The sequence below is a fragment of the Magnolia sinica genome, chromosome 18 (genome assembly GCF_029962835.1).
Source record: "Magnolia sinica isolate HGM2019 chromosome 18, MsV1, whole genome shotgun sequence".
Classification (NCBI taxonomy): domain Eukaryota; kingdom Viridiplantae; phylum Streptophyta; class Magnoliopsida; order Magnoliales; family Magnoliaceae; genus Magnolia; species Magnolia sinica.
This window is the reverse complement of record NC_080590.1, coordinates 57645657-57662003: the sequence shown is the minus strand read 5'-3', so window position 1 is coordinate 57662003 and position 16347 is coordinate 57645657. Positions and strand designations below refer to the sequence as shown.

Below are 16347 nucleotides of genomic sequence, written 5' to 3'. Positions count from 1 at the left end.
TCACTGTTCAATCCATGGTCCAAATTATCATTGCACATTGCATCTGTATCCGTTACCGCCGACACACAATATGTTGTCTCTCATCGGTGGATGTGACCAATTTATCTATTGATTGTTATGAATAAAAAGTCATGCCCACCCAATTATCCCAACCACTCCATCAATAGAATTAAAAGTGGATGGTCAAGATTGAACAGAGAAACAAAATAATTCCATCTAGAAACGTGTGATCAGTATGTTCCAAAATGATTATTATTAATTTTCAAATTTCAAATAAGCTATCTTGGTTTAATGTTGTTAACCATCCAAGCTATATCGAATTAGGATATGTCCCGGATTGAAAGGATTATGCCCATCAGCATGATTTTTTCACGATGGCTAGCTCCATTTGTATGAAAGAATGAATGGTTTGGATTGACCAACGGGCATGCACGATGATAATACTTGTGTGTGGTGACAAAGGACTTCAGCCCCACTCCAGCGTGGACATGCACCCGCATCGTTTACTTGCAGGAGATTACAACACTGATTTCCTCCTTTGATACCATTTGATGCAAGGAGTACTGGTCAACACACCAAAAGCTCCAAAGATATTAGGGAATTATCTGAATTTTCATTAATTTATCCGGGCCTTCTCAAAATAATTTACTGAAAACTTTCCAAAGGCTACCCCGTATCAGCTCAGAGGTCCCATAATGAGCCCCATCTATAGTCATTCCACGTCTTATAAACCCATCTCATGGTCCACCCACCCTAATATGAAGATGCACCCGTATCTTCTCTAACTCTCTTCTCTAACTCATTCTCCTTTTCAAACTCTCCTCCCTCTTTCTTCTCTTCTCCCGTAAACAACTATTATAAATACAACATTAGGGGGCCTTACCAATTTAAAGCGAATGCCTCTCTCTCCTACGGTTCTGATTTTCTTCACGTGTGACTATGCCCTATCAATTGAGTTTCACATAATATGATTTATTTTTATTTTTTTAGCATTTTCGTTCTAACCGCTCTTGAGGTAAGTGGATCCGTGTCCATGGCGCCCACTGGAATGTATTTGTATTATATCCACACTGTCCACCCATTTTGCCAGCTGATTCTAGGGCATGAACCCAATAATGAAGCAGATCCAACTCTCAGGTGGACCGCACCATAGGAAAAATTGGTGATTGAATGTCCATCATTAAAAACTTCCAGGCCCACCGTCGTGTTCATTTACCATCAATAGGGTAAAGTCATATACATACATAGACCAAAGAAAAAAAAAAACAAATAACAGCATGATCCAAAACTTTTGCCGCCCCCCGGAGTATTTAATGTTGACCACTCAATTACCACTGTTTCCTGTGGTGTGGTCCATCTGAGATTTAAATCATCTACGTTTTATGCTCATGCCCTAAAATGAGTTGACAGAAAAAAAAATGGACGGTGTGGATATAAAAACAAATACATCACAGTGGCCCCACAGTCACAGATCTCCCAACCACAGAATCCCCGTCCCGAGGTCCTCACAGTTAGATGATCAGGAATGTTCCATCAATACGAAATTCCTAACTGCCCCTCTATGGTGGGCCCCCTATTGACACTTTCCCATCACCATATACATGGCACGTGTATGGTGCTGACCCTCGTGTTCCAACGCATTGTTAAAACTTAAAGCTCTTTAGATAGCTCCGCCCTACAATGCTAGTGTAGACAAACGGACCCACCAAAGCCTGCCTCAAGCATAATCCATTGGTATCCAAGTCGGCTTTAGCCGGCCATGCGCCTAATAACATGGTAGTCTGGTTTTCTGTAGTAAGAGAATGCTATAAGTAGGCCTACTTGGGTCCTATGCCATGTATCCCGATCCGGCCATTTGTGCAAATCGCCAATAAGCAAAATCATTATCTGTTCCGATGGCACGGATCGGAATCAGGTTGGCCTTTTCCATTGTCGTAACTGTAGTTGCACTCTCGGCATTTGCTACGGCAACGGAATATATTGTTGGCGATGACTCCGGGTGGACTCTTGGTTTTGATTATGCGACATGGGCGGAAGGCAAAAAATTCCGCGTAGGAGATACTTTAGGTAATCAGCTTATTTATTTGCTTTTCAAATTCATTTTCCAATGAGCTACATTGGTTTGCAGTGAGAAATAGAATAATATATTGAAGAAAAGATCTTCAAGAAAACTTCCATTTGTCTCCTTCAAGGCATTTTGATACTGGGTTTCGCCACTCGAAGACGTGTGGACCATCTCCTTTATTAAACAGATAATTTAAGAACTCAAAAAGGAGAGAGGAGAAAATCAGATTTCAACTCGCTTGGGTTGACAAGTCTCGACTCAAATACTTTAGTTAACCTGCCCAGATCATGGGCCTCATCAGTGGGGTCGGTTAAACCAGTGAGTCCATGGTTTTCAAGTAACTCAGCCTTTTTTCCTGTGTCATCAACTCAAAAAATGGCTGACTTGGCCGGATTTCAACAAGTCAGCTGAGTCAAAGAAAATGCATTTAGGTAAATTTCACGAGGAGAAGATGAAGAGTATGCAATAATCATTTATTTATTTATTTATTATTATCCAATAGGTTTACTCAGTGGGTCATCGAGTCATATGCCGAGTCTGGGTTTGCAAACTATGTTCAAAACAACTTGTCTCAACTCAGCTAAACTCAGAAAACACTCCAATCACATTTCACAAAACTTGAAAAAACCAATATTAAGCTGATTTCAATATGGGTTTTTGAAGAGGGGCGGTCTAGTAGTACCGGCACGGGCAGATGTGGGACGTGATCCATGAATGAAATCCAACCCGTCCATCAGATGTCTCAGTTCATGTAATCCCCGATTCCAAAAATCTGGCTGAGCAGTGAATCAGGTGGGCCACACAAGGGGGTCCAAGTTGGAAGGTAACTCAAACCCTTGATTTGGGCGGAGGGCCCACCATATTGTTTTTATGGAATCAAACCAGTTAGAACCCTTCATCTGGCGTGGATGAAGGGTCAGGCAAAAAATCAGGCTGTTTTGCAATTTATGTGGCCCACGCAAATCAGGGGTGGGCGTCCTCTCCCACATTGATCCCTGCCTTGTGGACCACCTGTGTGAGATTAAGGAAACCATGAAGCACGGTCAAGCTGACATAGCTGCTAATTACTAGTATTTTCTGGTGTTTACAGTTTTCAACTACACTGAGGGAGACCACACCGTCGTGAAAGTGAATGGCACCGGCTTCGCTAGCTGCAGTAAATCGCCAAACTCGGGCGTTCTCGCGAGTGGTAGCGATCGAGTCACCTTGACCACCACTGGCAACAAGTGGTACATTTGCGGAGTTGGCTCCCACTGTGACAACGGCCAGAAGTTGAAGATCACTGTCCTTCCCAAAATGATGCTTGGATCACCTGCGCCAGCACCAGATACCTCCTTCCCATGGGGACCATTACTTCCAAACACGCCTGTGATGCCACCTACAGTCGAAACTCCGGGCTCTGGGTGGGCCTCAGAGGGATCACATGATCCAAAATGGGAGGTGGAGGCACCTGCACCTGCACCCGCATCATATATCTCCTTCACATGGGGGCCATTACTTCCAACCACGCCTGTGATGCCACCTACAGTCGAAACTCCAGGCTCTGGGTGGGCCTCCGAGGAATCACATGGTTCAAAATGGGCGCCACCAGCACCATCACCAGATACGTCTTTCCCATGGGAGCCATTGATTCCAACCACGCCTGTGATGCCACCTATGGTGGAAACTCCAGCCTCTGGGTGGACCTCAGAGGGATCACATGGTCCAAAATGGACGGTACCTGCACCAGCACCAGACACGTCTTTCCCATGGGAGCCATTGATTCCAACCACGCCTGTGATGCCACCTATGGTGGAAACTCCGGGCTATGGGTGGGCATCAGAGGAACCAAAATGGGCTGAGATGGCACCTGCACCTACTCCATGGGTGCCGTCGATGCCACCATCACCTGGGATTTGGTCGGTCCCAGAGGCGCCCCCGCCATTGCCGTTGTGGATACCATCAGAACCCGTGACATCACCACAGCCAGTTGAGTAAGTCATCCCATAGATGTCATCAGAACCCCTCCGAAGCAATACTAATGGAACCCACCGGAGCTGGGGTTAGAACCTTGGTGGTGGGTAGTGCGTGAAGAGATGAGGTTGTGCGTTTTTTATAATCTAAACTATTGAGTATTTTGTTTCTTTCCTTTTATATATTCTAAGTTAGCAATAAACATTCCATTGATGTTTTATGGAAGTCCTGAGCTCTGGCTTCGGCATTCGAGATTCTAAAATGAGTTTATGTCAAATGAGCTATTCTTTTCTTCCTTTCATGTGTTGATGAAATCGTCATCTCTCTCTCACACGCACATACGTGCATGGATACGTCGTCGCTCATTGATCTTCCCTTAACTATAATAATGGCTATTTTGTTTTAGGTTATGGGTCGGGTCTTCTTCTTTTTCTTTTTTTTTTTCACACGCACACACGCCAACACACTCACACCATAGCTGGATTTCACCATCAATGAGTACTCGAACTCTAAACCTGGTGTTGAAACCCTTGTGAGCTAGAGTCTGCCATTGGGGGAGATCATTTATGCCCTATATGGGAAACCAGGACAGGTTGCTCTAAACTAGTGGTGTACACACAGTCAAACCGAGTCGAGCTGGCCTCAGCTTGACTCGGCTCGGCCACTAGCTGACTTCAGCTCGAACTCGGCTCGGCTCAGTCCTCGAGCCTGACTGGCCAGCTCAGCTAGGTTTAGTCAGTAGCTCGAGCCAGTTTGAGCTGAGTTCGCCTGTGCAGCATTTTCACAAACACATGGACTACACCTTCAGAATCTCATTGTATGTAAAACAACAGTAGTGGTTTTACAAGTATTTTATCAAACACCTTCTAAGCAATATAAAAATCAAGAAAAAAAGGGAATTTGTTTCATATACATACCTTCATTGCCACCAGCCACACTTCATTGAGTCATTTCATCAAACACTTGGTGAGCAACATCAATATCAAAGTAACCGAGTCACCGAACTGGTTCGATCCGAGTTCGATTCGAGTTGGGTTCGATCCGAGTTGGGGCAAGCTTGAACTCATTTTCAAGCTAAAAAAATCAGCTCGACTTCGCTCGAACTCAGCTTCGAACCAAGTCGAATCGAGCTTTTTTTAGTCGAGTCGAGCGAGCTAACCGAGCTAGCTTGGTTCGTGTACACCCCTACTCTAAACCCATCCCAATCAATTATCCAAAAGGGCTAATTTATTTGCCTAGCCCAACCCAACCTGACTTGGTCCAAGACCATGGGTGACTAGACCATCTGCTACCCTTCTTTAGCTCTGAAGTGAGCAGTCATGATTTATGGATGTGGTTGTGTGGTCATTTGGCCGGAGTTGTCATACCCTGGAAACAGAGCGTGGGTCCCCAGCTCCGATTTTGTTTTTTTAGTTGGTAGTGTCCTGCACAACTATAATATCTAACATTACAATTGGGATGAGAGAACAATAAATTTGTTTATTCCATTAAGAAACATTTACATGTACAATGAATATACAAATTTTAAATACATAGATAAATTACAGAACCAGAAGAGTAGAAATTCAAAATGCACAAAAATCATGATAAGCTACTCCTGCTGCATGCCATGCCTTGAAAAATATAATAAAGAAGGCATGAGCTTCGAAAAGCCCAGTTAGTACATCTCTTGTGTGTGTCGTGTTTTCATAATGTGCCATGAAACTTACCAACATGAGGTGTGCAATGTACGTGTATGTAGTGCAATATGTTGGAATATTTGGTTGATTCAAATAGAATATTTAAAATTTGAGAATAAAAAAGAAAATAAAATTATAGATATAGGACTTACAGAAGACTTATAGAGTTGAGTCGAGGCATGAAGTGAATCACTCAGCTTGAAATCGAATTTTCTCCCCTTTGACAACGTCCCAAGTGTAGCAGGATGCCAGAACAATCAACCTCCAGGATACAATGACTATTACCTAGTCCCAGCGGTGCACTCATCGTACGCGGGCTCGAACCACTTATAGTTTAAACCGAAAGTGTTGAGTTAACTCAATAACAAACTCAACAACCAAAACTCATAACCTAGAAGACAAAGAAAGTTTTTACAATAGGAGAAAGGGTTTTTCATTGTTTTGAAAATGAAATGGAGTCTTTATATAGACTCCGAAGTGGAGCATTAAGCGCCCTTTCAAAAGGGTTTGGTCCATTGGGTTTAAACCCAATAGATGTGACCAACCGATCGGTCACATCTATCTGGTTTAAAACGAAGAGACACAGGTGCAAGTGCACTCTCGCAAATAAAGTCCCGCGAGTACTCATATGCACACACATACGGGAGTACACCCGCACCTGCACCCGTGGCCCAGCCTAGCACGTCCCATACCATCGCGCACATGCACAGGCACATGCACACGGACTAGGACTCAACTCGCCATGGCGTGGCGTGACTCGGCTCGGCTCGGAGTGCATGTGCATGTGTGGTTAATGGCATAAATTAGAGCTTTTGGCATAGCTCCCCACAGGACCAAATTCATATGCCCTCTGAATGGGGCTTAAGCCTCAAGGCAAACTCGTTTCAACACTTGAGGTCTTAGTATCGATCCCTAGTGGGGATGGCTAATATAGAATGTGTACTAACAAGCTAAAACCCCCCCCCCCCCCCCAAAAAAAAAAAAGAGCCCCAAGGCAAAAATCATATCTTATATGTAAGAAGGTTTTCTTGGGTAAGTCCGATGTGGGACTAAACCCACAACTTAAAAATAATAGAAATTTTAAATGTGGAGGGAAACCGAAACATTTGAAACTCTAATTTTTAATATAAATTTTGAAACAAAATACAACATTCCCCCAAATGTTTCAAAATAAAAAAATTCTTTCAGGTTAATGCATAATAGTTGTGCAATAGTGTCGGTGTCACCATATACTTAAACTGACATTAGAGTAAGCAAGACTGGTTTACAGGAATCAGGTGACACCATAGTCTTAAACCTAAATCATTTTAGTGTAAAACAAAAGCACATGCCACTTACATAACTCTTCCTCTGCAAGTGATTATGCGGTTCGGTGTCAGGCCCATGTCCTAGTGTTCATTCCGTTCTGTAGGATCTCGCGGTCCTTCGAGTCGAATTCTGGCAACCCGCAACCCGTAAATTGCCTTTACGCGTGACCTTAAGTTGCATCTTGTAAACCTGAGTCGACCCAGCTCGAGACCTGTGCCATTACAACCCGCGCCGTCACCGCGGCTCTAATGCCGTGTCTCGTGCACCAATTTGACGTCTAGAACATGAGATGTGGGCCACGCATGATCATAACCATGGACTGCACGTTGCGGGACCCACCTAACCTGTAGCACATTCCCTAAGTTATTATGAGGATGACATCACCCCTACACCTAGCCACCCTACCACCCTACTCCATAGCCCCATGCTTCTTACAAGGCAATGATGAGTTTAGCCATGCCTCTCTTACAAGCAATGATCACTCTACCCTACCTATGTGAGAGAGAACCAACTACCCTACCCCTCTCTCTCCTTCATCTCTCTCTTTCCCTCTCATTTTCTCAAATTTCTCCATTGCTAGCAATCCCAAGCTACCCAAAAAATTTCAGCCATTTCCTCTTCTAAACCTTCCCAATCCTACCATCAAGACTTCATCTCAACCATTAAACCTTGCTCCCTTGAAGCATTGGAGGCCATTAGTGATAGTAGAAGTCCAAGATTTGAAGGTGGGTGTCATGTTCAGGATAGATATTCCATTATTTCCTTGATTTTCTTGCTTAAGATTATGTAGGAACCACCAATCAATGGTGAAGATCCTACTTGAACCTTTGGATGTGGCCAATGACCCATCTTGATGCATGCATGCACATGAAGGAGCTCATAGTGGCGGAGCTCCTCCCATCTCTGCCATCTCTCTCTCTCTCTCTATCTCTCTCTCCTTCTCTCTTTTTTTATGGTGTTGATGATATGTATGGCCCACCTAATGGTGTATGTACCTTACCCAAACAGTCTAGCAATGGGAAGTCCAATGTCCCGCAAATCAGCCCAAGTTGCTGCCCATTTCTGGGTCTGTGCGGTCAGTTAGTTGCACAGGCTTTGATGGGGAAAAAGGCACAGCTGTTAGCTTGATTTTCTTACTCAGTGGGCTATCATATGAACCCCACTTTAATGTATATACTTTATCTATTCCAGTCCAGCAAATGGACTATGTTGCTGGACATTGAAGGCCTGCATGGCTGGCTGGCCTTGTAGATCTGTTTGAATGGGGAGATGACCCCTATCTCTATTTGATAGGAGAGGGATGGCCTACACGTGTGGACCCACCTGATGCGTGCGTTACGTACACGCCATCCATCCCTGGCTAGAAGTGGGCCCACCTTGATGATGCCTTCCATCTCAACCGTCTGTCTGCTAGACGTCCATGATGTCTGGATGAAGTTAAAATACAAGTATTAGCTTCATCCAAAGATGGTGGGTCCCACACATGTGGACCCACCTTAATGTATGTGTTTGTATCTTGATCGTCCATCTACTGGACGGCCAGTAGCTACAGCTGCTACTTTGACATCAGCAAGTTTTGCGATCCCATTACGAGGTATATGTTATATCCCAATCGTCCATCTAAGACGTGGGACCCACTCCACACGTGTTGCATGTGTGGAGGTGGGGCCCACCTTGATGTATACATTCTATATTCACACTGTCCATCTGGACGGTGCTGTGCAGGGCTTACTGTGATGTATCTGTTAGCCACGTTGTCCATTCATTTGGCAGCTGTGTGGGGACCACCCCACACGTGCTGCACGTGTGTGTTGAGGGTTAAATATTGCATATTAGACCCCAATTATTACCGGATTTTATGAGCATGATATTGTTAACGTCTTCTTTTAAGCGTGTTTGTATTGCAAGGTGAATTCACGAGCTTGGACTGAAAAAGGATGCTAAAAGCATGGATTTAATGCTCATAAGTCACCAAGGCAAGGGATAGATCCCAAAGGACCAAGATCATTGGATTTACACGCCAGAGATCCGAGAAAATTGAGAAACTAAAGCTCAAGTGGCCAGAAAGTCAGCCAGAATGCAAGATCATAGGATTCCCACCATCCATTCAGCTCAAAACTTCATGCATGGCCTGAGGACCATAAATTAACCGTACACGTCAAATTTCAGCCATTAGATCCATGTGGAAGTGGCCCAATAGAGATATTAGAGGGCGCTAGCTATTAAAGAGCATCTTGGCAATCCATAAGCGATCAAGGCCCAAACTTAGGCATTAAAAAGAGAGTGAAAGATAATAAGTCCTGGTGAAATTTTGTCTTATTTGCATGGTATAATCAGGAGATACGGACGGTAGAAGTTATAACAAAAGAGAAGGGCAAATTTGTAAATAGATGTGCATGGCATCAAGCATACGTGAAGCAATTATATTTTTAATGGTGAATGTTGTCCACACATCGATTGAGCATGTGGCCTATCCTGAAGTCGGATCTACTTCAAACTTGAGGCCATGAGCCTACACTACGTACAAGAGTCGATGGAGGGAGTGGATTTCTAGGACAGGCATCGCAGTGGACCCCACCTATTTTTTACGCAGCACATCTAAATAGAGCCGTGCGAAACGTCCATTGGGGTGGCGAAAACTCATGCTTAGGTGGAATAATCGCAAAATATCGCGAAGATTGGTTTTCAGCCCTTCAAACGCAATTCGGACGACAGAGTAAACTATTCTGTGGGCCACACCGAATCCAATATGAAACCAGCCATTTCTTACTGGTTTTCTGATGTAATTGCAATGGACAGAGTGAATTTTGTAGAAACTGAAAGAGTGGGCCCCACCGACAGCCAGCGCAAGAAGCGCAGTCTCTGCTTCGCAGTCTGGAAAAATTGGACGCAATGTGCAGCTGTGGGCCATCACGATGGGCTAGCTCTTCGATCCAAATCGTCCAAATGTTGGATAAGTGGGCCACAACCCTTCCTATGGAGTCAGAATGAATGATGCGGATGGATCTTTTCCCCAAACTCGGGCCAGATGCAGCTGCTTTGTGCGTTTTTCATATGCAGAAACAGAAGTCTGTTCCGCTGCGATTTGGACTGCGTAAAGAGGTCGGCTTATCCAACGCTAACTGACCTCCTGCTGCTGTTATAAAGGGGAAAAGAGAGGAGAAAAGGGGCATCATCATCCATGGCTGGGAAGCTGGGCATCAGATTCAAGGAGTTTCTGTGGACGTCAGTAACAGGGAGAGAAAGGGAGAAATTTAGAGCTTTTCTTTGGTTTTATTTAATGTTTATTTTCGTATGATATTTGAGAGATCTAGCCCTATCATGTTGGGCTAAACCTCTTAGCTAGGGCTAAGAGGTGAAGCTTATAGGAGATGGGAGACTCTATTTTATGCCTTTAATTTAATTTATGAACTGAATTTGATATTAGTTTGATTATTAAGGGAATGTTTTTAATTTTTAATGGTCTGTTGTGACTAAAATTAAAACGGGTTTGCGATAGCTTAAGCATGTTCCGTTCCTTTTTATGTTTATGACGTTAGGAAGCCCTATTGTTCACCATCGTCTCCTGGGCATGGTCGGATGACGGTACCCTTCCTAACCTTCATACATTGTTGATTGGTTAGTAATTAGTTTAATTCTATTGTTTACTTTGTCTCATGGGCATGGTTTGGTGATGGAATCCATTCTAATTCATATACCTTTTATCTCTTAAAAAACTATATCAAAGGAAGTTCAGTCTTAATTTTCATGAAGATGGGACTCTAAGTCCAGTTGAGTTCTTGAAACGGGCATAAGATCTCCCTGATCTCTACAAGTGGATCCTCTGAATCCCTAGTTCCTTTCCCTAAATTGTTTAAGTTTTAGATAATTATTTCATCATTATTCCTCAAATTACACTCGATTTAGATTTCATCTCATTCTAGTTCTAGTTCTAGTTGGTTTCAGATTACGTACATGTTTCAGTCCCTTGGGATTCGACCTCGGTCTCACCGAGTTTATTACTACATCACAACCCTATACTTGGGGAGTGAACAGTGTGGGATGGGACCCACCTTAATGTACGTATTCTATATCAACACCATCCATCTGGACGGTGCCATGTGAGGCCAACTATGATGTATGGGTCTTATCTACACCATCCAGATTACTGGACAGTGGGACCCACCTCTGATGAATGTGTTTTTACCCACCTCGTCCATCTGATTTTTAGACGGGTGGGGCCCACCTTGTGATGTATTGTATATTCACACCGTCCATCCACGTGGCCCCCACGTGATGTACATGTTTGATCCAAGTTGTCCATCTGGTGGGGCCCATTTGGAACGTGCAGGGCCCACCTTAATGTGATGAATATGTGGCCCATGTATAAGGCCCGATATGATGTTTATGAGGCCCATATGTGAGGACCAATAGGATGTGTTTGATGCCCTTATGTGAGGCCTAGTATGATGTATGTGTGGCCCTTATGTGAGGCCTAATATGATGTATATGCGGCCCATTTGGTAAGGCCCGATGTGATGTATGAGGCCCAAAGTGATGTATGTGAGGCGCATGAGTGAAGCCCATGTGATGCATACATAGCCCATGAGGGAGGCCCATCGTGCTGTACATTAGGCCTTTGTGTGAGGCCCATTATGTTGTGTATGAGGCCTTTATAAGAGGCCCATTATGTTGTGTATGAGGCCCTTATGTGAGGCCATGGGCCACTATATGCTAGGCTCTATGAGGGCCAATCCTTGGGAGCAATGTTGGTTAAATGTCCACATTGATGGGCAATGATAGTTAAATGTCCACATTGTGACCATCCCTTAGGCCTTGTTAAGCTCATTCTCATCATTCTCTAAGTGGGTTAACCCAAACCATTGGCCCCATTGATGTTTGCATGGTCCATATATTCGTATTGGGATAACCCAAGATGTTGGGCCCCCCATTTGTTGCTTGAAGGATTATTTCTTAAAGTCCATCTAGGACTTATTTAAGCCCCCTAGGGCATCCAGTGGGCTATATGATAGTATGGTGAAGGAAGCCTATTCCGGATCCCTAGGATTATAGGTAGGTAATCTAGGCCCAACCTTGACATGAGAAAAATTCTCTACCACCGTAGACGAATGGATCCATGCTATCGGATTTGGTATATCCATAGTTGAGGGTCGATCCTTATGTTATCGTTTAGATCGGTTGTTCATCTATGGACCCCGCCTTATATATATATGCCGGTTATCGATACCAATTATGAGTATGTGACAACATAGCATCATGATACATGCTCATACGCATCATCTGCATGTTTGTTATGAGATATGGTTGACCATTGTATATGCCATAAGGCAGGTTGTTTATGGGACTCCCTGACAGGCGGAGTTGTCCCACATGAGCACACAATATGCGCAGGATTGATGCATGATTGGATTGTGTGACTCATGCATCTTGCATTGTGTATTGTGATTGTTGTGCGCCCTAGAGACATCAGGGCTATAACCTCCACAAGCATATTATGGATGACAGGATTGGACACTAGAAATCTTCTCTTTAATGGGGCACGAAGGATATCCTTGGGTGAAGTCCCTAAACTTGACGGTACCAAAAGATGCTCAAATGCTTAGACCGAGTGGATGCATGAGTGTACGAGGGCCGAATATCAGGAGGCCGCGTCTCCCACTATGTGAGGGGAGGGGGCTATTGCTAGGCTAAGTATGACCAGCTCGTAAATGAGTCCTCTATCGACGTGCCGAATAGATATTGGCTGACTATTGGTCAGGCAAATAGTGAGGTCTCTTCCGCTTGCACGGTTGTGCCTCTAGTGTAGGGCGGTAATGTGGTGTATAGTATATTAGACCCCGGTGATTATCCAGAGAAAGCTATATTGATATATGATGCTCCTGAGATGAGCTGGATTGATATGTGGATTAGTATGCTTGAGCTGTATCTTGCACATAACATTGGCTATGTAGGCCTTACATCGTATGACTTTAGTGCAACCGATAGCATTCATGCCTTGCATCGCATGGCTTTAGTGTGGCTGATAGCATTCATTCCTTGCATCGCATAGCTTTGGTATGACTGATTGCATTCATGGACTTATCAGCATATTCTGCATCACTCTGATATTGCATTCTAAGCACGCTTATATTGCACACACACTTTCACCATCCTCTAAGCTTTCTATAAGCTTATGCACGATTGATGCGTGCAGGTGATGCTAGGCCATAATTGAGCAGGAGCAGGAGTGTGTTGTAGAGCTTCTAGAGTTGTGTTATTATTATCATTGTATTTCCTTTTATGCACATTGTATCTCAAAGTTTTTTATCTTAGTAGATTTTGTGATGGTATTCTAGTTATTGTTCGTGGGTTATGCTTGAGATTATGCTTATTATTATGGAATAAATTCATGCTGAAAAAAATCCTCCTTGTAGGATCCCAGGATCATAACCTGGTATATGGGTGTCGGGAGCCGAGCATGGGGTACTACGAAGGCTATCGGCGCCCAATTCGGCGATCAAGAATTTTGTGAGCCCGGTTTTTGAGTTTGGGGTGTGACATTCGGTGCTTTTCGGCCATGCATCATTACCTAGATTTTATGAGTGCTTTAAACAATTTGCCTAAATTCTCATTAGTCGTGGCCTCCACCTCTACACACATATAGGTGAATTCCATCAAGCATATGCAATAATTGTATTCACCACTATTGAGGACAAAATCTGGACCACCCTCCACTCAATGCTGAGAACTCGGAACGGACCCTGGTCTTGCACAGAAAGGTAAGCAAAGGAGACCCTAGCTTAAACAGGGGACCTCCGATGCCTAAGTTAGGCTAAGGAATCTGGGTCTAAGTTGCGTAGTGTAGAGAGACGGTGCGAAATACTGTGTTCCTATTACAATGGGTTTCTCTAGTATTTATACCTGTGAGATGAAGGGATCATGGCCGTCAAGCTCGACACGATTTACTCAATCAAGCAGACGTCACGTGTGCGTAGATATCGACCTTTATCTTTAAATCGTGCACCGGATCATTCTCTCGAATGCCTTAATGGGGCGTATCCATGGGCGTGATCTTCGGCCACGTCCATACTTGGGTTAATCTTACAACTTGGTCCACCGAGCTCGTGATCGGACTAACCTCATCCAGACTCAGATTCAATTTGTTTGGGTTTACGATCGGATCCCATTAGTCAGAGTACGGGGGTCAAAGTCCGTTAGGCGTGCCTGTTCTGGGCTTAGTTCTGAAGAGGCCAAGCTATATGTCCTAGAGGGGGGGGGGGTGAATAGGACAATGCCAAATAAAACTTATAACAGCGGAAATAAAAAGCAAATGATAGCCAAAGTAAATCACAAAGCAGTAAATTAAAATAACCTCAAAATTCAGATCTTGAGAGGTTGATACAAACGTTGTTCTAAGGACAACCTTACACCAAAAACCAGAGTTTATGGTAGGACAACCTTATTTCTAGAAAGGTCTTTGTATCAAATCTCAAATCGAAGAGGAATACAATAATAAATATAAACTGAATTAAAATAACTTGTAATTAAAAATGTATTGTTCTAGGGACAGCCATACACCATAAAAATGGCAGGGCAACCTTGCTGGAACAACTTTCAAATGAAATTGAAAATCAAGCTTATAAAGGAATAGCAGAAAATAAATTCTAAGCTATTACACCATTCTCACAAAGCTTGAATTAAATAATTACAACATTCACCACCATACATACATCCCACAAAAATTAATTAAAGATTAGAAGAATAAATCAATCAACCACAACACAAGGGTTTATAGTGGTTCGCCTGCGTGTTCACCAACTGTTATACAACAGCCACACAAAAAGCTACTCCACTCCTAATATCCTCACACAGGGGATATTAGTGTTCACTAAAAATAGGTTTTCCCAGGTTCACCCAAAACCTTTACAATTGTGTCTTTGTCTGTGGGCTTACACAATTAAAAAAACCCCACTTTTGAGTTTTCCTGGCTCTCCTCAGAAAACCAATACAACAAGATTTTTCTGGCAAATCTTGAAAGAAACCAAAATAGAAAGGGATTTACAATAAGATGTAAAATACCTGGATATCTCCTTCGTTGTAGCAGCCCGGTAGAACCAAATCAGAGTAGATGATTGAATGTCCAAGTTCAATGTCCAGTACTCGATTACAATGGTTCTAATTCTAATTGATTTTAAATTAATCCAAACAGGGCTTGCCTTAATTGATTTTGATTCCAAAGAATGGGAATAATAATTCCTCTTTATCAAATCAGATTGGAATAGCAGAAACAAAATCAATTAAAATAAAGCTAAGGAAAGAGAATATTAAATAAGCACACTTAGCTTAGATGGAGCACAGAATTATCTCTCAGAAGTTCGACGAAGATTGGCTTGAATGAATTAATTAAATCGATAATTTCTTCTGAGATTCGTGCACTATTTATAAGTGAGAAGATCGGGTCTTCGACTGGTCTAGAGTGCTCTTCGACTAGTCGAAGCAACAACAGATATTTGAAAAATCCGGCGGGATATGCTCTGACCATTCTACGACTGGTCGAAGCTCTCCTACGACTGGTCGTAAGTCTCCTTCGACTGGTCATAGGTCCTGTAAAACTTCGTTGGAATTCGAGTCGAAGATTTTTGACTGGTCATAGATGCAGTCGACACTATTCCTACGACTGGTCGAACAGATTCTTGGACTAGTCGAAGCCTAACAGATTTCATCCGGAATTTGTAACAAACTCACGACTGATCGAGGAATTTCTTAGACTGATCGAAGCAAGTCTAGGACTAGTCGAAGAAGGCCTAGGACTAGTCGAAGAACAGACCAATCACATGTAAAATAAACATTCAGTTTATGTATCCGAAATGACCTACTTCTAAGGTCAACCTATGGTCAATCAAACCTCAATCATGAAGTATGGACATTGAAACATTAGGAACAAGTGACCTTGAAGTATGAGTCTTGAAGTCTTGATGTAGATCAATCTTGAAATCTTCATGTAGCTCAATCTTGAAAGGGTCTTGAGTTCTGCCTTGTACTATTCTTGAAGTCTTGCAGCTTGAGTCTTGTCTTATGAGCTTAGCTTGTTCATGAATGTTGATCCTTGAGAGAGCTTTACTTATGCAAGTTATATATAACATAACAGTGATTTTGGCACAACAAATTTGACAATAGACAAGGATAAAAACTATAGTACTTACAAGTTCTCAGCCCTTGGACCGAGGATGACTCGGCCGATCTGAAGCTGTAGGTCTTCGTAGGAGAGATCCAGACAAGAACTTGGCTCGGCCGATCTGAGGTCGTAGGTCTTTGGACGTCGGCTCTTTCCAACTTAGTTTACTAGGTCTGCTCACATTTTCC

General features: G+C 43.2%; 1 protein-coding gene across 1 annotated transcript; it reads left to right on the top strand.

Annotated features, from left to right (window-relative positions):
* Positions 1-1895: 1895 nt before the first annotated feature.
* Positions 1896-4469, top strand: LOC131232417 (uclacyanin-3-like). Its single transcript, XM_058228638.1, has 2 exons — positions 1896-2067; positions 3156-4469. The coding sequence occupies exons 1-2, from the start codon at positions 1896-1898 to the stop codon at positions 4040-4042; spliced, it is 1059 nt and encodes a 352-aa protein (XP_058084621.1). The 3' UTR covers positions 4043-4469.
* Positions 4470-16347: the final 11878 nt, after the last annotated feature.

What these genes read in the sequence shown, in the direction of transcription:
- LOC131232417 (XM_058228638.1), top strand. Translation starts at nt 1,896, where the DNA reads ATGGCACGGATCGGAATCAGGTTGGCCTTTTCCATTGTCGTAACTGTA. An exon ending in CCGCGTAGGAGATACTTTAG is followed by an intron (nt 2,068 to 3,155) that starts GTAATCAGCTTA and finishes TGGTGTTTACAG; the next exon opens with TTTTCAACTACACTGAGGGA.